The sequence below is a fragment of the Falco punctatus genome (assembly GCF_963210335.1).
Source record: "Falco punctatus genome assembly, chromosome: 3".
Taxonomy (NCBI): domain Eukaryota; kingdom Metazoa; phylum Chordata; class Aves; order Falconiformes; family Falconidae; genus Falco; species Falco punctatus.
This window is the reverse complement of record NC_137582.1, coordinates 19,845,397-19,865,900: the sequence shown is the minus strand read 5'-3', so window position 1 is coordinate 19,865,900 and position 20,504 is coordinate 19,845,397. Positions and strand designations below refer to the sequence as shown.

Sequence of the window (20,504 nt, the reverse complement as noted above, 5' to 3'; positions counted from 1 at the left end):
TTCTCTGCAATTGTATAACTAGTTGATTAGAGAGAATGAATTTTGAATGTGGAGATGAGTAGAAAATGCCGTGTTTAATATAAATAAAATATGTTAGACTTTAAAACATTTTAAAAGATTTCTTCTTTTTTTCTTCCAGTACCATTTCCAACTCAGCCACCAACAACACCTTCAACACCACCTCCACCACCTACAATCCCTCCTGCGAAAGAAGGTAAGTGCTGCCTGTGTGGGTTTATAATAATTTTAAGGTGTTGATGCAATGTTTTTCTTCTTCTAACACTATTTTAGACCTGTGGGGATCAGATTTCGAAATGCATTTGCTTTAGCGAGACTGTTAAGGCAGCTGGCTTAAATTTAATGAGCCAAAAGTCTGTCATGTTTATTGTATTGTTGAAATTTGCAGAAAAGAGGGTTAATACATGTGAGACTTTCTTTTTTCAGAAGTCCTAAAGCATACGTGGTTTGTAACTGAAGCAGACATCCTGGGGTAATTCAACTTCTAAAGCAGCATGATTTTTAAAAATATGTCTGCTTTAGGTAATGAGAAAAGTGTTGTCATGTTCAGTTTCTTCTCTCTTTCAATGTAGAGTTCCTTCTATTTATCATTTGAACACATAGTGTTTTGTGCAGCCTTATTAATATTTCTGTGAGGGGAGCATCGCTGTTGGAGATTGAGGGTCAAATTCATTAGCTTGAAGTTGGTGGACCAAACCAATGTATAGTAATTGAGAATGTAACCCATAAGTACATAGAAAAAAAAAAAAAAGACCTTGTGTCTGTGTTGTAGAACTGCATAGCAGCAGATTTATTTTTTTTTTTTTAAATCCAAGAACTAATCAACAGAAAAGAAGAAATACAGGTACATATCTTCCTGTCCCATTCTCTGGATTTAGATGAACATTTTTCTTCAAGATGAAGTATGTTGAAAAACATAACTTTGCTTTGAGACTGTTTCTGGCCCCAAGCAATAGACTTGGAATCTGTAGAGTGTTGAAGATTCCCATTTCCCAAGAAAGAGTGGGCAACTTGTGTGAGCAGGTGTACAGCTCTGCAGGCCATTTTGTGTAAGAACATGCTGGAATAAGATGAGATGAGGGAAACCTGTGCAGCTCTTAAATAGTGCAGTTGAAAGGTGAGCATTAGGCACCACGGAACTAAGCGTAACTTTTTGAATGGACTATTTTCCCCCTGGGAACCTCCACAGTCAAGGAGTCTGGGATTGTATAAGTTCACGTGTGACTTAACAACCTGAAAAAAATTAATAAATGGTTAGCCAGATTTTAAAGAACGATTATGCCTTGAAGTGTGTTTTGGGATAGGATCTGTCAGTGCAGGCCATTCACCCCTTGCAGAGCTCAGATGGTTCTACACCTGCACTTCAGTAGTCAATGCCAGCAGGTCTGTTTGCTAAAGCATTATTAACTAACATTAAACAAGGGTTTTTCATGACAGTTGCATTTTCTTAAGTGATATATGAGATTTCATGAAGAGTTAAAGCATTGCTCTAATTCCAAAATGCTTGCTTTTCTTTCTCAGTGTGTAAAGCAGCCAAAGCTGACCTGGCATTCCTGGTGGATGGGTCATGGAGTATTGGAGATGACAATTTCAATAAAATAATTAGCTTTCTCTATAGCACGGTTGGAGCTTTGGATAAGATTGGTCCTGATGGAACACAGGTAATCCACATGTAGAGGCACAGAGGATGCATAGACTTGACAGGGTATTTTACTCTAGCACCAGAAGGGGAATGTATGAAAAAAAATAACTGACATCATTTCACAGTTCATTTGAAGATATAAACTGGTTTAGGACAGCATTTTTTTTCCCAATATCTTCTTCTATACACACCGTATGGTGGAACTAATGATACGAATTTTGCTAGCATGAAAGCTAAGTATCATTTCGGTCTTCTCTAAATCATTCTAATGAGATTTCAGTTGTGTTAGTGTTTTTGGTATTGGTACTCACTGTGGTGTTTATTTCTATATAAGCTAAAAATGGCATTGATAAGGAAAATTAAAGGTTCGTTTATTTAAAATCACGTGCTCTACAGAGTCTAAAGTGCTTGAAATAAAATACAGTGTTTATAATGATTATTTTGTTTATGTATTTGATTAAAGATGCTTGAATCTGCTCCATAAAGATTATTGGCAAATCTACTGTTGTTTGAAGTGTTACTTGTGCAATATGCAGTTTGGGATTGCATTGAAAATTATTTTTAACTGGTCCAAAGCCTGAAGAATGCTCAGTTTTTACTGTTTCTTGCTATACAGCTGTTTTCACAGAATGTAGTCCATGGCGCTTCAGAAACTGAAGCCCAAGCTTAAGCCTAAGCATGTGAATAGCTCTTTTTAAACAAGGGGCAGCACTTACAGAATATGAGGTTCAATATATGTTTTGTGAGTTGTAAAGGTTTAGTGCACAGTATTGAAATACAGGGTCTGGACTCATGTAACATCATATTTAGGAGAGACTGTTTCAGAATATGGTCTTGCATCTTTCTATTACTTGCTTCAGTATTGCTTCCTAACTTAATTTACTTATGTGCAGGTATTAATTTGTGGAGACTGAATTAAGTCCCTGCAGTTTTGTGTATGAGTAACTGTACACACGTGAGCAACTGTAACTAGGATTTTGCTTTTGGGCTTGATTGAGAGTGCTCTGCCAAAGTGGGTATTTACTTTTCTCATCCTGTTTGCTGCAGAATGAAACCAGAAAGTGTTAGATTATTGCCAAGGCTTCAGAGAGTAAAATTAAACATTATTTAGTGAAAGCTTCTTAAAAAGAAAAGAAATTCTGGCTTCAATTTAAGGATGAACCAAAGTTACAAGATAAATCTTGTTTTAAATGCACTGATTCACTTACTTTTTGCTTATACACTGGGTGGTGCTTTAGTAATGAACACATCTTCTGTGTGCACAGGTGGCAATAATTCAGTTCAGTGATGATCCCAGGACAGAATTTAAATTAAATGCATACAAAACAAAAGAGACTCTTCTTGAAGCTATTCAGCAAATAGCCTACAAAGGAGGAAATACAAAAACAGGTGAGAAAGGTCATGATTATGATGCAGATTTTCTCCCTGGTTCTTTCTGTGCAGTATTTCTTTCCCATTTGCTAAGTGGTTTATATAAGTGCAAAGCCAGTGACAATGTGTTATCTCCACGCTGGAGGTGAAAGGTTAGTTTTTTAAACTTTGAAGTTAGAAAGTCTTCATAATCTGCAGTTGACACTCTTCACCTCTTGCTGCTGGGTATTCACTCCTCTGACCAGCAGTGATGTCAAGGATCAAGGAGGAAGGGAAGAAAGGAGAAAGGCAGCAAGGCAGAAGTGAGTTTGCAGATTGTGGGAGGTGGAATGGGGAGCAATATGAAATCAGCTTGGCAAGTGGAAAAGTAGGAGGGGAGATAAGGTGGGAGGGAGGATGTAGAAAACAGTGGACAGAGTGGAGGATCTGCTTGGTTATAAGCCAGGACAGTTAAGCCTCAGTGGTATGTTTAAGACTAGGCTGGGGGAAGATGTCTGTTAACTGAATGGAGTTATATTTTAATTAATCCCTTAACATAGCTCTCTGATGTGAAGAAATTAAAGATGACTGCTGAAAGGGTTAAAATCTGTTTTAGTTGGAAACCTATGTTTTATTATCCTCAGACTGCACAGAAATTTCTTGCAGCTGTTGCATTGCATTCCAGTCTCAGTCATATCAAAATAACACGTTTTCGGTTTACTCAAGAAAATGTTACAATGGCACTTCCAGTTGTTACCTGGATTGGGCCCTACAATCCAGTAAGGGAAGATTTTGTTACTTCTAACCTGCACAGAATACCATTTCCCACACATGTCGTGCTCTTGATCTTCACCTTCTGGATTGAGAAACTGATGGCTGAAGTCATCAAATTTTCAAAGGTCAAAATTAAACTTTTCTGAATCTCTATTTTAATAACTACTGAGTGCGCTAATTTACAGACTGCTCAGGACCTGACAGATTTCTCTTTTTATCGATGTCTAACATACGATATGAGAAGCCAAGAGAAATTGGATTTATGTCACAGTAGAAGCATGCTGTCAATTTTTTCTGTTTCAGGCAAAGCCATTAAACATGCAAGAGAATTCCTGTTTACTGGAGAGGCAGGCATGAGAAGGGGCATCCCAAAGGTTTTGGTTGTCATTACTGATGGGAGATCACAAGATGATGTGAACAAAGTCTCCAGAGAAATGCAACTAGATGGTAAAATGTGTAGTTTCAAGAATTATTCATATTTTCCTTTTTCTCATTAATTATGAATACATAAGTGTGGGCATGAGATAAGGGTAAATTTTGCTCCAGGAAGATTTCCAGGTTTAAAGAAAACAGGCAGTAGTTGCTGAGAAACTCAAAATATCACTAAGCTATGGTTAGATTCTGGATTTTGTTCGGTGATTAATGCTTTTATTTTTCATTTTGATGGCAGTGCTAACATCATGTAGTAGTCAGTGGAATTGCTCTCAGGATGAATACTTTAGAGGACATGATCCTGAGAACATGGACTGTCATCTGTGAAGTGTAGTCTTGCAGTTACCAGCAAACCGAATGGTTTTGTTTCCTATACAAGAGGTCCTTTGAAAATTCTTTCATATATTCTTTTACTGGTTGTGATCTGCTCTCATGTTACAGTAATTACCTTAGGATTTTTTCTTTAAAGCACTGATTTTAGAGCTTTAAGCAGCCATACAGTGTTGTGAGTCTAAGCATAAGAACTGGGTTAGTTGCAGAAATGTCTGGTACTGAGGATTGTATCAAAACCCAAAGGGTGCAGTGGGCTACATGGACAAAACCAAAGGATGGAAGAAAAAAGTTATCATCCTTTTAATGTGAGGAGATCTAAGAAGAAATTACATATATGCTTTTTTATTTGCCTTTACACTTTGGCAGCTAAGAAGTTACCAGCATATATTACTGACTCTTGAAACACAATCATTGATCTTGGCTGCTTGCTTATATTGTTGCTAGATGCTGAGTGCAGCATCTTCATGAATAAGATCATATCACAAAATAGTGGAGCATGCATAACTTGTTTTAATACCAATCAAGAAACCCCCATATTTGTGAATTAATTGGAGTGTGTATCTAAGCTGAACAGAAAATGTTTAACTGGCAGGTAAGTCTTGCCATTGCCTTATTAACTGTTAGACTGGCAATGACCTCAAGAGGAGATGGCACGTGGTGGGGGTTCAGTTGCTGACTGGGATGTGTCGCCTTGGACAAATGACTTCCTCTCTCCCATTTCTTTTTATGCATGCTGCATGTGTAGGCTGCGGATAGGCTGTAGCAGGTAGTGACTTGCACCTACAATAGAGACTGGCATGAAGAGGTGCTGATATTGGATGAGACATGAAGATATTGTTATAATACATTAATTCAAAGTTTTGTTATGTTAAAAGCTCTGCAGAACGTGGTGAATGCCCTTGGGCCTTATTCAAGCTAAAAGACAATCTTGATTGACTGGAGTGAATTTGGGACTGAGCCATGCGAGAACAGTGTGTCCATTAACAATATTCAGCCTGATGTAGACAGGTTTTTTCTTTATCTTTTATGGAAAGGAAAATGTTGAAAACGTTTTAGCTAGTTTGCTGTTCCTTAAACATATAGGATACAATTTCCGTTTAATCTTGTAAGTCAGGCCCAAATTTCAAAATATATCCATGCAGAATATATCGAACAAATTCAACCAGTGCAGTTAAGTTGCTGGTGAAATGAGAATGCATTTATTTCAGTATGCATTCATGAGGCAGCAGTGGCTTGAAAATTCTGATTAATATATGGCACAGAACAAAATCTGTGAAAGACCTACAGGAAATTAATTTCTGTACTTTGTATTTATGGAATACTTGATACATGGATATTTTTATGTGTCATACAGTACAGCATTAAATTAGAAAAGCATTTAAACTTATGCAAGAATTTTAAACTACGAGTGGTCTTATATGTGTTCAAGAAAACATGCTTTAATTAACTGATTAAGCATAAATAGCCGAAGGAAATACCTCACAGAGAATGTATTACCTTTATTTTAGATTACATGCATTAATTTTCTTGTGTTGCAGGATAATAATAGAATTTCCAACTTTATATTTAATCAGGAAAGGAGCCAGTGCAAATACAGTGGTGTTCATATCGTATTTCCACTCTCTAAATGAATGACTCACAAAAGTGTTCTTTTTTCTTTTACAGGTTTCAGCTTTTTTGCTATTGGAGTAGCTGATGCTGACTATTCAGAATTAGTTAATATTGGCAGCAAGCCCAGTGAACGACATGTCTTCTTTGTGGATGACTTTGATGCCTTTACAAAGATTGAAGATGAGCTGATCACTTTTGTTTGTGAAACTGCATCAGCAAGTTAGTCATTTTGACTTACACTTGCTTCTAAAATAAGTGCTAAATAGTGGGGGTTTTCTAACGATTAATTTTCTATTAAGAGATATTCTTGATCTTTTAAACATAATTTACTGCAGGTATTGTAACTCAAATGTTATTTCCAGAAAAGATTAAGGAAATGAAAGTGTTGTGACTTCAGAATAATTAATGGTTGTTTGTTATAAATCCAAGATACAGCCATTGGTTGTCAGAAACTTACTTCAGACATGAAACATTGTTAATGGGTCAGAATTTTGTCATAAAAAGTTAATTACATTTTATTTCCTAGGCTGCCATCTGTAAGAGTACAGTTAGCTACATTTATTATTACTCAAATCACCGTGGATAATTTGTTAATGGAGAGCTAATCATTAATGTTTGTATTAGCAGAGAAAGTAGAAGAGTTGTAGCCTAAAGAAAAGCATAAAATATGCCCAAACTCTTTGAAATCTGTGAAAATGCCATACTTCAGACTCTTTATGAAAATGGAGGGAAAGACTTTCTGGAACAACACCTAATGGTTAGAGTTCAATCATTTATGTGCTTTTAGGTGTGTGCCCGCAATATGTTTCCTTATATATAAGAAGCCAGGAAGTAGGCACTGTATAGCTGACATGAATAATTGGTGATTGTACAGAGTTCTTGTGCATAGGACTGTTTGTGATCATGAAACTGTAAATTATGTCAGAGCTGCTAAGCACAAATATGTTGCTTGTGTCCCATCAGTTCTTTGGTTTTGAGCAGAAACTCTGCTTTCAGTGAAAGAGAGAATGTTGATTGCTGAGAATACTCAACAGTAGCATTTGTAGGTCGCTTGTGCTTGTATTCCAAAAGTGATCTCTCTGAATATGAGTATCCTGGGGTGCCATATTTGACACCCTGCCTCTAGGCTTATTGATTGCCCTGGGCACTTTTCCTGGAAGAGATTAGTGTGCTTTCTTCCCTACCAGAGGAAAAATATAAACCAGATTTACAACTATTTAAAATATGTGCACACATCTTAAGGACTGCATGCAGTTCTGGTCTGTGTTGCTCATGAAAGCTGTTGTGAAGTTTGAAAAGGTACAGAGGATTCCAGCTAAAGTAATTGAACTTGATTGAGATTGAGTTAAGCTGGAGAAATTCACAAATAGAGAATTAGGGAGCATTGGTTGAAACACAGTATAAGACATACTTTTTTATGCAGCAGGCAGTGAATTTGTGTCCATAAGAGGTTGTGAAGACAGGTTCATAGGATTAGACAAATTCATAGGCAACAGATCCATGAAAGGATGTTAAATGGAACACACAGGGATGTACTCTTTAACATCTTTGCTGCAACCCTTGTGGATCCTAAGGAGCATCAACCGAATGGGGTAGAAAGTGGCTGGGTTTGCATGCCCTTCCTAAAGAGCATCTCCTTTTGCTACTGTTGGGGATAGAGTACTGGGCTGAGTGGATCGTTGTTCTGACCCAGTGGGACATCACTTGTATCCTTAAATGTATCTTTCCTTCTTTTCCAGCCTGCCCATTGGTAGTTAAAGATGGCAACAATTTTGCAGGTACAGTATTTTTGTGTTTATTTTTGTTCCTGATTTATGGAATCATTTTCATTACCTGATTTTCACAATATTAGGCAATAATTTTCCCTTTACGCTAACAGCTGTTAAACAGATGATGAATGAAACTCTTTGATGCAACTGGCTTTGTCATTTATTTGTTTCCTGTAATGCGGTATTAATTTAAATTAATAGAATGTATGTTTTGATACCTTCCAGGATTTAAAATGATGGAAATGTTTGGATTGGTTGAAAAGGAGTTTTCAGCTGTAGAAGGGGTTTCAATGGAACCTGGTACATTTAATGTTTACCCATGTTACAGACTGCACAAGGATGCCCTGGTATCCCAGCCTACCAAGTATGTATTAACATAAGTATTCATAAAACACATGAAGGCAATTGTCCAGTGCAGACAATTCTTCATTTCAGGGACCAATATTTTCATGTCAGAAGAGCAGAGATGCTAGTGTATATCTACATTATACTAACGAGTAGGAAGAGTGTCTGGGGTCCTGAGTTCTCGATCAGTTTCATTCAAAAATAGCACTTGTGCGTAAAAGTTAGTAAGCCCACTGGCTCTTTTGGGTTTCTTGTATGAGCCAGTTTCAGGCTTGTGCCAGTTTAGCACCTAGCAATTTCATGCAGGGGTATGTCTGGGCAGATTCCAGTATGTAGTACTTTGTGAAAGGTGCCTGTGGAATGCAAGTTGAAGTCTTACAGAGAGCAGAATGTCTTTGAAGTGGGGTCAGAATGAGAACCTGCTTTAGCTGTCCTCGGTCACTTTTACTTGAGTCCAAGTCCGTTTGTTGATTACAAAGGAAGATTACCTCGTTATGCTGAAATGTGTGAACACGGTCTAGTAGCTTCCTGGAAGGCAGGACATAGTTCACTGACTGGGAGAGATATGGAGGAAGTGATGAAGAAACCTCTGACCAAACTTTTACAGTCATTCCTCAGAGAGGAAGTGATGGAAACTCTCAGTTTCTTCTATGACCACTGTGTATGTTGTGTTTGGTTCCTCTCAGTCCAGTCCCCCACTTTGTATTAAGTTGCACCAGAGAAAAACAGTAGCCCTGCTGGATTAATCATGGGAAGATGTAACAAAAAGTATCCTTTAGGTGAGATAAGGAAGAAAAACAGTGGGAAATTACTTTTAAGGTTTATATGAAATGTCAGATTAGTCTTTTTGTGTGATTGCGATTATCTTGTTGTATCCCAGGTGGAGCTATACTTTTTTTTTTTCTTTTTTTTTTTTTTCTTTTTTTTTTTTTTTTTTTGCATTCTTCATATCTAGTGTCCTCCTGGGTCTAGATGGGCTGAAATTTCCAGGGATTGGCATTTCTCACTTCTTTTTCACTTTCTGCTTCTTTCTAATTGGATCTGCTGCATTTATATGCTCTTCTCTTGCTGCCATCCTAGCCCAATTTTACTGCTTCATTAGACTTTCACTGCCTTTCACTTGATGATCTACAGGTACGTCTGAATAATAACACTTGGTTTTGTCATCTCATCTGTGCACTGAATGCCATTAATATTATTCTCCTTTTTGAGCTCTGTATCCCCAAACTCTGTTTGCCCCACCCTGATTACTGATTTTTTTTCATTCTTTGTACAGTAGGCATACTGTAAAGCTTTTTTTTTTTTTCTTGCCTTTTCTTTTTTTTTTGTACCTATTCAGTACCCTTCCCTTTTCTCTATGGGAAATTTGCAGTGTAACATCATGTTTGATCATCTGAAAACACTGTGCAGCACATATTGATTATATATCACTTTTTACTCCTTTTCCAGCATGATTAACATCTATACATCTTACACGTGCTAGAAACATTTAGAAGGAATGAATCATATTTGGGGAAAATAAATTGATTAAATAACCTCTTCAGGCTTCTTTCAGATGCCTTTATTGTGATTTTAAGAAATTGGGCCAATTAACATTTTCAAAATATAGTTAGTAGTTTCAGACACTCACCCAAATGTCCCACTTTGGGATTTGGCAATGAAAGATTAATTTAAATTTGAAGTACTAAATAAAAAAAATTATGAGAAGGCGTAAAATTACATACTTATTTTACGACATGTATTTCCTTTCTTTTCTGCAAAAATTCTAGAACAGATTGTGTTTCTGTATGTGTGAACTGTTTTGGCTTCACTTTCTTATATAGTGGCTTTGAAATGTGTAAGCTAAATTCCCTATAATTTAGAAAGCTTCCTTTAACAGTCTCTGTCATGGCTAATTTTAATCCATTAGTAATGGTTAAATAACAAAGGATATGCCTATTGAGATTGGTCTTCCAAGCAACTTCTATTTTCATTGTCCGTTAAACCACGTAACAACAAAGGTCTTGTGAGTAGCTACTGTTTTTTAAAAGCTTTTAATATAATTAATTGCATCTTTACTTCAAAATGACCTCTGATTTGATCTTCAAATTAAAGAAAAAAAGAATAATTTAGCACAATTTTGTAAATTTCAAGGAAAAAAATCTCCTTTCTTCATAAGTATTCTTTTATTATTTATCAAGTTGAGTAGATTTTGCAAACACTTACTCATACTACTTCTCAGTCTTGACTTCCAAAGAAATACACAGAGTAATAGGAAGTATGTTAGCTGGACAGCTGGTGAGTAAATCACCAGTTTTAATGTTTCTTTCAGTTTAAAAGGTGTTCTTTCTCTTACAGATATTTGCATCCTGAAGGTCTCCCTTCTGATTACACCATTACGTTTCTCTTCCGTATACTTCCTGACACACCTCCAGAGCCATTTGCTCTTTGGGAGATTTTAAATGAAGGATATGAACCACTGGTTGGAGTTATTTTAGACAGTATGTATTTTGTGTTTTGTCAGTGACTTTTTCTTTAACTGAATGAATGATTCATTCTGTGTCTAGATTTATTATTGCCAGTGTTATAATATCCTGCCAGAACAGTTACCTGAATCCGGAAGGTGAGAGTCTCTAATGTATGTTTTTTAGATTTAATTTAATGGAGTTTAATTTGCAGTTAAGAGTCAAATTTCGAGTACGCTGCTCTAAACTGGGAGTAATGATACTGAAATGCAAAGAGCTGTACTGGATGTAAATTGATATAAGGAATTTACTCATTTGCTTTTAAAATTTCCACTGCTCTGAATCTGTTTCTAATAGAATCTGTCTTGATATATGCCAGTGGTACTGACAGTATGGTATACATAGAGGAAATGCAGTCTGGGGATAGTAGACTTAAAGCTAGAGACATGATCTCTGGATGATTCTTTTCATTTCTACTTGATTTGACTTCCACAACTGGAAACCAGGGATTATAATTTAGGTTTCCATATTTACTGTTGAAAAGATGCAGATACCACGGTAGATGTTCTTCATAGCTGCCAATTTTAAAAGAGATATATTAGTACATATCTTTCTTTCTTTCCTAGAATTTTTTAGATAAGTCACCTTGAAATAGGTAGAAATCAGGCATTTAGCTAGCTTGAGGATCTGTATCTGCTTTCCTTGTCCAAGTCCCACAGAGAACTAGAGGGAGAGTAGGATCACATAGACATGGGTGAGGTAGGCTCCCAACCACTGGCCCATCCTTTTTGTCAAACCGCAAAAGACCTTTCCTCTGAAATAACTTGTTTCTTCTGGGTCAGTATATCACTTATGAATGTGTTTTACCAACTTTAGATCTGATATCATTTGCGCTCTTTGTAACACAAAATGGACTCTTTTAAATAATGCATCAGGCCTTTTCTTCCTCTAACACAGAGCCCTTATTTTTATTCTCACACAGATGGTGGTAAAACCCTGACTTTCTTTAACTACGACTACAAAGGAGATTTTCAAACTGTGACTTTTGAAGGTCCTGAAATAAGGAAGATATTTTATGGGAGTTTTCATAAGGTTAGTAATGGTAGTAGAGAAAAAAACAAAAACCAAACCACTCTGAATAAAGATGTGTGAATTTTTCATGTTTTGAAATCTTCCTTCATGTGGTCAACCACTGCTAATAGAAATGTGTTTTGCGTATTCAGAATCATGTACCAAGCTGTTTTAAGTCTCTTTGCAATAATGAACTAACGTTAAAGAAGTCCTAGGTTTTGTGATGAAGCTGATATGATAAATTTTCATCTCATGCTTTGTGCCTCTGTTTTAAAGTTGATCAAAAATACCTGTCTTGAAATGTAATTTAGAGATAAATTGACTTTTCCTTTTAAGGTTTGGATTAGAAATGTCATTCAATGAAAAGAAAATGTTAAGCAAATAAAATATACTCTTTTTTGACTAGAGCTGTTATTTTTAAACATATTTTAAGGGCTATGCCGTTACAAACTTTTCTTGGCTGTTAGAGAACTCACAACATTCTTTCTGAAAGCAGATGAAGTAGTGCTGGGATTGTAGCACATATTTGTTGTGGAAGGTGCTTTTGTTGTTCACTTTTATTCCTGATGTTTGTATCTTTCCTAAATAAAAAAAGGAAACTGTGGACTGAAGGATGGTATTTACAGAGCTCAACTTTTCTGTACTTGTTTTTTAATCAAGAGCAAGAAAGGGAAGGTAGGACAGAGCTGGGGTCTAATTCTGACTCTTTTAAGTTGTACTTTGGAACAATATATGGCACTTTAGCAAATTCTCCTCTTAAGCATTTTTCTGTATTTTGAATGATGATCCTTGCTAGATGTGTGTTTGAAAAGTGCACAAGACCAAATTCATAGCAGCTTTTCAGTTATTTATTTCCAGCTGAGCCCAGACCAAAGCAGCCAAAGGACTTCTTCCTGCCATTCTCTGACCTTGGGCTCCGATCCCCATGTAGTTAGTGTACTGGTATAGAGAAGATATTACATTTCTACCAGCTTTTCATCTGGTGTCCCCCCTCCCTCAAATTGTCCTATCCTTTGCTTAACTGAGAGTTTGCTCATGACAGGACGGTTGTGGCTAGGATTGTCCTCTCTGCTGGGAATGTCTTTGCTGCATCATCAATGTGCAACAGAGTGTGAGTCAAGGCAGAAGGGAAGTAACTTGGTTGCTGTGTTCTGCTTTTCTGTACCACGTTTGATGTGGTTTGATCTTTTTCAGTGTAAAAACTTCACTACAAAAGGTTTTGCTGTGTTGTTAATGTATAATTTACAGACTAAATTTTACTGCTTAGTTTTGGCTTTTGCGAGTGGCTATAAAGGACATATTGGTGAAATGCAGTGCTATATAGCAGGATTATACAAGGCCCAGGAAGTATTACTGACCACATAAATCAAGGGTTCTTCGGGATCTGGGTGGTGTATGAACATTGTGTGGATCTTTTGCACAGGATAAATTATTTTCTTACTCAATAAATTATGTGAGGTGCCAGTTTATATGCAGATGTTCCATAAGCAGAAAAATAAGGTAAATTCATTAAGCAGGTAAGAATTGTAGGATAATTCAGGTTGGAAGGGACCTCTAGAGGTCATCTAGTTTATTTGCTGTGGATTATTCTGAGTTTCATTAGCAAACAGGGAGTAAGGGGCTCATTTAAAAAAAATACCTGCCTATTCCCAGGAATGTATATATATCCTCTGTGCTCCTTTGTGTGTTAAAACATCTTTTCTTTTGCTTAGTTGCATGTTGTTATCAGCAAGACTACAGCCAAAATAATTATTGACTGCAAACAAGTGGGCGAGAAGACCATTAATGCAGCCGGGAATATTAGTTCTGATGGCATAGAAGTGCTGGGGAGAATGGTCAGATCCAGAGGACCAAGAGACAACTCTGCGCCAGTGAGTAGTACAAGACCAATTCTTTAAAATATTTCAAATATATGAAAAAAGTGTTTGGGATTTCTGCCATTAATTTTAAGTTGAAGCAGAGTGAACTCATATTTCAGACAGTAAAGTTCCAGCATTTCAGAAATTCTGCAAAAGCCTGCAAATAGTTCTCAACTTGGACAAAATCTATTTTTGATTATTTTAATAAATCAAATCACTAGATCATCCTTGTTCAAATGTTATTCGCAAACACGTGTGTGAGCACAGTCGATACATTCGGATATGACTTATGTTCTAAACTTCATTACATGGAGTAATACAATGTATATAACTCCTTTGCCTGGAATAATTTAAACTTTGTTTTGAGTGATGATTATTCCCTATGTCTCTTATACTCTCTTACTCTTTGTTTGCTCTCTATCTTACTGCCTGTTCATTAAATAATTGAACTGGTTTGACACAGATAGCCCCCAAAAGCCCTTGTCTTGGTATATCTAGTTCTTTTATAATATAAAGTATTTAAAATGTGAAAGAACTTTCCCAAGATTAAGTACTCTGTCATTCCTATGAAATTATTCTCTTAGAAGCAGTAATTGATCATTGGGTTGGCATGGCAACCTATGGGAGTCTTTCAGTTTTGCTCTGGATGTCATTAAGAAGGTTTATTTGGGTTTTTCAGGTAGATTTAGTTGTTTAAGAAGAATTGACAGTGTGTGATGAGCTTAGGAAGGCTTCTTTGCTCTATTGTATGATTGCTGATTTTCTTTGAACTTCCTTGACCCTCCAAGGAGGTTAGCAGAGAATGTGAACTTTGAACTCAAGGCTTGATTTGAACAGGAATGAAGTGTCAAAAATGTATTCACTTGCTACTGTGTGGAAATACTCATTTTTAGTAAAAATGTGCCCTTGGAATATATCTCTGTGTACAAAAAAGAGCCTTGAGACCTCAAACTTATGGATAATAGTTATATGAAAACTGTAAAGACAATTACACAGAGAAACCTTTGTAGTCACATTCCAATAGAAACAGAAAAAGGCAGACTTAGGAAATCTTGGCATTAGAGAAAGCTTTGTAAAGAAATGGAAAGAAATGGTGTCTTTTGTTAGAACCCAGGAATCTATAAAAGAGACTGCCCACTCACTGAAAAATTTGGTTTTGTTCACATGAACTGCAAAACTGATGTAAGACTACAAATGGGTAGCTGAAGATGAAAATTCTTTACTCCGCAGTACTGTTTAGCTTCCTTCAAGTATTGCTGCATACACCAAATTATAAGCAGGTCAAAAAAGCACCCAAATACCATTCTTTAAAGTCTCCATTCTGCACATTTTATTCATATTGAGTAGAACTTGTATCAATAGTCACATTTAAGGCATGAATGAGTTGGTTTCCTCTGCTCCAAAAAATTAGAGGACATCAAAGGAAGCTAGTAGGAGGCAGGATAGAGGCTCCTCTCACAACAGGTAGTAGATCAGTGCAGCTCCTTGTAGAATTTTGTGGGTGTTAAATATTTACATAGATTGTAGGGAAGCCTGGACAGATGAATGAAATGGAAATATTGGTTGTTAACAAACCTGTGGCAGGAAATCCCTGATCTGAAAGTCATGAAAGCTGGTAGACCGTAAGGTAGAAGTACACATGTGCCTCCTTAGATATTGCTTTTGCCACCATTGGAATTAGAATTCTGGGATTTAGTTGGTTCTGGTGTCTTCACAGTTTTAAAAGGCTTATGAAGGCTGGCATACAAGAAAAATTCCTGTTCATAAGACATTAAAAATAGGTTTGAATTGATATAAAAATTGGGGCTTGTTGGTAGTTCTGAAAAGTTCTTTTTTCATCAGCTGTATTTTCATGAAATGCTTTAATCTTAGTTTTAGATGTGTGTATTATCTAAAATAAAAACTGACAGGCAGTTATTTTGGAATAAAATTATGGATGTTCTGTTCTGACTGTATTCACATATAGCAGTTTAACATAGTCAGAATGTTTTTAGTGTATTTTTTTAAATAAATGAATCTAGTGCAATCACCTGAATTCTGCAAAACATTTCAATTTTGAGGGAATATAATTATATCAGTGTTTTTTCCCATCGATGCATATGGTGTGCAACAGTTCAGTGAACAGGCAAAAATATAGATAGATAGGACAAAAAGAGGATTAGGCTAAAGGTGCCTAGCCCTTTTAACATCTCTCAATAGTGATGCATCTCTGGGTCGAACACTCCAGCCAACTAGAGCAATGAAACCTGACTGTGACATGCAACAAATAATGTTATTTATTCCTTCAGTGGGATTAATAAAAAGTCCAGCTTTAAAACGTAATGCGTGATGTGGTCTGCTCTTGAGAAATCTTTGCAGAACTGTAGCCTGATCAGATGAGGATGGTCAGAGTTTTCCATCTCACTGGTTCTGCTTGTGGGGCTGGACATTTAGAAAGCAAAATCAGTATGAATGCAGAGAATTATGAATAAATGTTTAATGGTAGAAAAGAAAGCTTTGTTTAATTATTTAGCTTGAGTCAGAGCAACCCACGTAATATTTTAAAATAAGAATACTGAGTCATTCAACATTTGGATGGTGAATACAGCAATTTGGAGAATGTCTATTTTCTCTTTATTTTACACCAACATGCTTTATCACTATGGATCTCTAGATTGTCTAATCCAGAGAAAATGAATGCGTGTACACGCCTATGTAGGACTGCATAAATTTAGCCAATACTGTCAACCTTCCATTGTTCATGATAACAGAATAGCTTGGGCTGGACTGGGTTGTAGAGAAAATGGCAATCTGCCATTCTTCTGAAGCTAAGCTGCTTTCTCCATAAGCAGCTCAGGTGTTGCTGCACTCCTTTTCTGGATGTCTTATTTGCTTAAGTATAGTATGCAAATGCTGAGGGTCATTCTGAGTCCCAGAGCAGTATGTTCATGTACTACTATGCTCAGGCTAATGAGTTCTCCTGGGATTGGTAGCTTTGGGATGTGTAGCAGAGAGGCATCTAAGTGGCTCCACATGGAACCAGCTTGTATTTGACATAGCCAGGGACACAGACTTGCTGGACTCAGGACAGACCTTTGTGGGGCCAAATCAAGGGTCCCAAAGCTGCCTTCATGCTGCCTGCGCTTCAGCTATCTAAGGTGTTTACAGCATGGAGCCAGCTCACGTGGGTCTGCATCTGTAGCGCAGCATATCTACAAACCAGATAATCTGCTGGCAGGTAAGAGGAGTTTCTATGTGTATGAAAGTATTCCTTTGTTTAAAATATAATAGTTTACCTATAATAGAAAAAAAAATGAGGCGAAACTGAAGGTGCGCATCTGTAGTTCATTCTAGCACCTTTAGAAACAGTGCAGCTTTAAGAAAATTTTTAATTTCACTCCTCTCCAGTTCTATAGTGTTAAAATAATGGCACTGAAAATAATAATGGGAGCAAACCCAAAGATAGTTCTATCTCTAGCAGTTCCTCAAATTTTTTAACATGTGGGGTTAATTTAATAGTGTGTTCTGTTCCATTCCCCTCTCTATTCAGTATGCACATAAATGAAGCATGGAAAAAGAATAGGAATAGTAACAGAAGAAAGCTTCATTCCTCTAGACCTCTTTGTTCAGTTTAATGCTGCAAAGGAGATAATTGGTTTTCCAATTGGTTTTACCATTGAGTCCTGTTCAGTATATTGCTTCTGATTACCTAGCAGCCTTTTACCAAATGTGTGTATTCTCATAGATTAAATGCTTGCCCAAACCATGTTCACAGACCTGTGGTGGGAATTTCCTGCCCATGTTGTCATGTACTGAGCAAGCTTTTCATCATCCTTAAACTATCATTGCCTGGGGATAATATGGATAAGAGAGGGCATATTCTAAAGTAAAATAAAACTGGAGAAAATGATTAATATTACTTGTGGTTCAGCTTCAGTGTAAGTAATAAGCTACAGGAGACCTTGTCCCAGATAAAATATGAGCATCAGACCAGTGGTTTAAAAGGAATTACTCAGTTTTGAGAAGCTGAGCTCTCTTTTGCCTGACTCTTGATGCCTCCTTTACTACAAAAATGTATTGGGAGGCACCATTGGGCAAAATCAGAAATTTAATCAAGGAGGTGGGGGTAATCCAAGAAATACCTGCAGCATTTAACCTTGAACAGCTTGCTCAATCCATGTAATGTCTGACAGTTCAGACAAGTTTGTTAGAACACAAGCCTTTTACCATTCAAATTAACATATTTGTGGCTAGCTGCTTGAATTTGACAGCCTTCCTCTGTCTAGTCGAAGTGCTTGAATCAAGGTAGCTTTACTTGCCGATGTCTCCATTTTGCAATGATCTTACAACTAACAGTCATTTTGTACATCGCTCTTGTTTTGAAACAGTTGCAGTTACAGATGTTTGACATTGTTTGTGCTACCTCATGGGCCAATCGAGACAAATGCTGTGAGCTTCCTGGCTTGGTAAGAAACCTCTTTCAATAACCGTAGAGTTTACCTTTTACTTTCCCCTTTATTGAGACAAATGTTTTAATGGAAATGGATGGGTAAGAGTTATAAAAAAAGCTCAAGTATGCTTTGATTACTTGTCCTATTGAAAGTCTAAGAGATGTATGTTTCTGAATCAAGTAGGTGCTTTTGAGGCATCCACACAGTACCGTATCTCAGATTCATAAAATTCTTAACTTCTGAATCGAATTTAGTTTCATAAAATTCTTAACTTCTGAATCAAAGTTTTGGACATCATTCTCTTCTTATCTTGATCTTTCTTTAGAGAGATGAGGAAAATTGCCCTGCCCTTCCTCATGCTTGTTCCTGTTCAGAAGCTAATAAGGGTCCTCTTGGACCTCCTGGACCACCGGTAAGGTTTTATTCAGGTTTGTGGTCGACTGTACCAAACAGTCTGCTGGCCACCTTTATTCAAAATATGAATATACTGCCATTGTGTAACTAATAAGGTTAAATTAGGGTTTTACGTGTTGGCAAAAAGATAAAATTACCTTCAATTTGTAGCAAAGATGCCAGGTAATATGCTACAAAAAACCTTGAATCCTGTTACCTGTCTGTAGCATTAGCAGATAAATCATAGTTAATGCCATTTATTTTCAAATTTTTAATCATCTTCTGTCTACGCTAGCACATGCATATTAAATGTAGGTTGGATTTTAGCTTTCTGAAATGCTCAGTTTACAGTGTTCTTATGAATTAAAGATATGGAGTATGACAATGCCACTTGTGTGATAAATGATGAAACAAGACTTTTCTGTCTTAAAAGCCCTACCTAAGTACAATATTTACTGGAAAGTGGAACTAAAAGTGCTGGTTCTGAGAGCTCCTTAGAGGCAGAGAGGTACCTGAAAGCTGTGAAGGGAAAAGAGGATGAAATGAACTGGCTTTGGTGAAAGCTGAATTGAAACTCTTCTAGCTTGCCAGCGAATGATGAAGGACACACTGTCACAACTTTTACCTGTACTTTGTGGTGCTACTTCATAGCACTCGTCTAAGTGTTTACTGTGTAACTCTTAAGTAAATGTATATCTAAGTTCCTTGCGTAACCAGTGGAACTAGATAGTCTCTTCCAGAAGACAATTATTTAACTTTCCTTCCATCTCAGCATAGTATCTTAGAAAGATGAATAAACCTCCTTTCTCTTTACTGGCTTGTGGAAGAACTCAGACAATGTATCAGACCAGTTAATGGAGATTCAGGTCACTAAAGTTAGATAACTCAATCTCACATCCCAAGGCTGATTTTTTAGCAGTTTAGAAAAGTTGTAGGCTCTCTTTGCAATGGTCTATTATTGATTTGGTTTAATGAGACTCCTAACTGGGATGCTGGGGTGTTTGTAGAACAGTCATGTGTTTTTTTCTTTTACAACTAGATTGAAAACTCTTATTGGCATCTTAGGGCTGCTTGCTAAGTTAGCTTGAGATGAGGCCCTATTGTGAACAAGTTTGAACTGTGTTTCTGTTCATACTGTGTCCTGGTTGGTCCTAGAGCATGTTTTGAAGAGAAAGATCAAGTGAAGAATGTGAAGGAAAATAAATTTCTGAAAAGGTCTAATTAGCAAATTACATGAGATACATGTTCAACAACAAAATTCACATGCACATAAGACATTCATGTAAGAGATCCTAGCAGACATTTACCCTGTTAACAACTCCCTGGTTAGTCTTTCTGCAAGAACTGTTCTGCAAGCTCTGGTACAAAAATTTGGAAAGGAACTCGCGATAAAATTCATTGAAGAGCTGTTATCTTGAATAAGGAAAAATTATTGTGTTCTCCTATTTGAATGTAGATTATAAAGAAAGTATGGATTAAGCTTTTAGTTTCTGTATATAGGTGACCAACTTGTGTTCTGTGAAAAGACAATGGGATAAATCATGCAAAAATGCAACTGAAATGGAGCCATTTGACCACATTTCACAGTAAAATGAAAAATGTTTAAAAATTATTTGACTGGAAGGATGTGTGTTACTATACGAATTCCTGATACGTGTATGTTTTGAACTAAAGTTTAACCTAGCAGTAAAATAATGTTTTACATGTATTACATTTTGAGAATCATAATGCCATGCAAGAGGGGGCTTAAAATCAAGCAGAAAAATCACTTTCTAGACAGGAGAGTATGTGATTCTGGAACTCAGCCTCACTAAAAAAGTGGTACATTTTTTGCCAGACAGTTAGATGGCATAGCTCTGGAAAAAAGTAAGAGGCCTAGGAAAAAGCGGAGCAAAAGAATAAAGTCAGTGTTCATCTCTGCGCCAACCAAAAGTCAGAAAGTCACATGTGCTATGTCTGGCCAGTACTGCTCCAAGTTGTTAAAATGTCATGTGACTTTTCTGTAAGCCAAGGATTTTACTGTTTAAGAGATC

At 36.7% G+C, this 20,504-nt stretch overlaps 1 protein-coding gene across 4 annotated transcripts in view; it reads left to right on the top strand.

Moving 5' to 3' along the window:
* The window catches only part of COL14A1 (collagen type XIV alpha 1 chain), a 123,754-nt gene that overhangs the window by 72,995 nt on the left and 30,255 nt on the right, over positions 1-20,504 (top strand). For all 4 annotated transcript variants that reach the window (XM_080378343.1, XM_080378342.1, XM_080378344.1 and 1 more), the window contains 12 exons: positions 140-214; positions 1,540-1,679; positions 2,926-3,049; positions 4,088-4,231; positions 6,215-6,379; positions 7,900-7,938; positions 8,155-8,293; positions 10,612-10,754; positions 11,701-11,810; positions 13,502-13,660; positions 18,016-18,093; positions 18,404-18,490. In XM_080378343.1, coding sequence (XP_080234469.1) covers positions 140-214; positions 1,540-1,679; positions 2,926-3,049; positions 4,088-4,231; positions 6,215-6,379; positions 7,900-7,938; positions 8,155-8,293; positions 10,612-10,754; positions 11,701-11,810; positions 13,502-13,660; positions 18,016-18,093; positions 18,404-18,490 — 1,403 coding nt within the window. The remainder of the gene's footprint in view (positions 1-139; positions 215-1,539; positions 1,680-2,925; positions 3,050-4,087; positions 4,232-6,214; positions 6,380-7,899; positions 7,939-8,154; positions 8,294-10,611; positions 10,755-11,700; positions 11,811-13,501; positions 13,661-18,015; positions 18,094-18,403; positions 18,491-20,504) is intronic.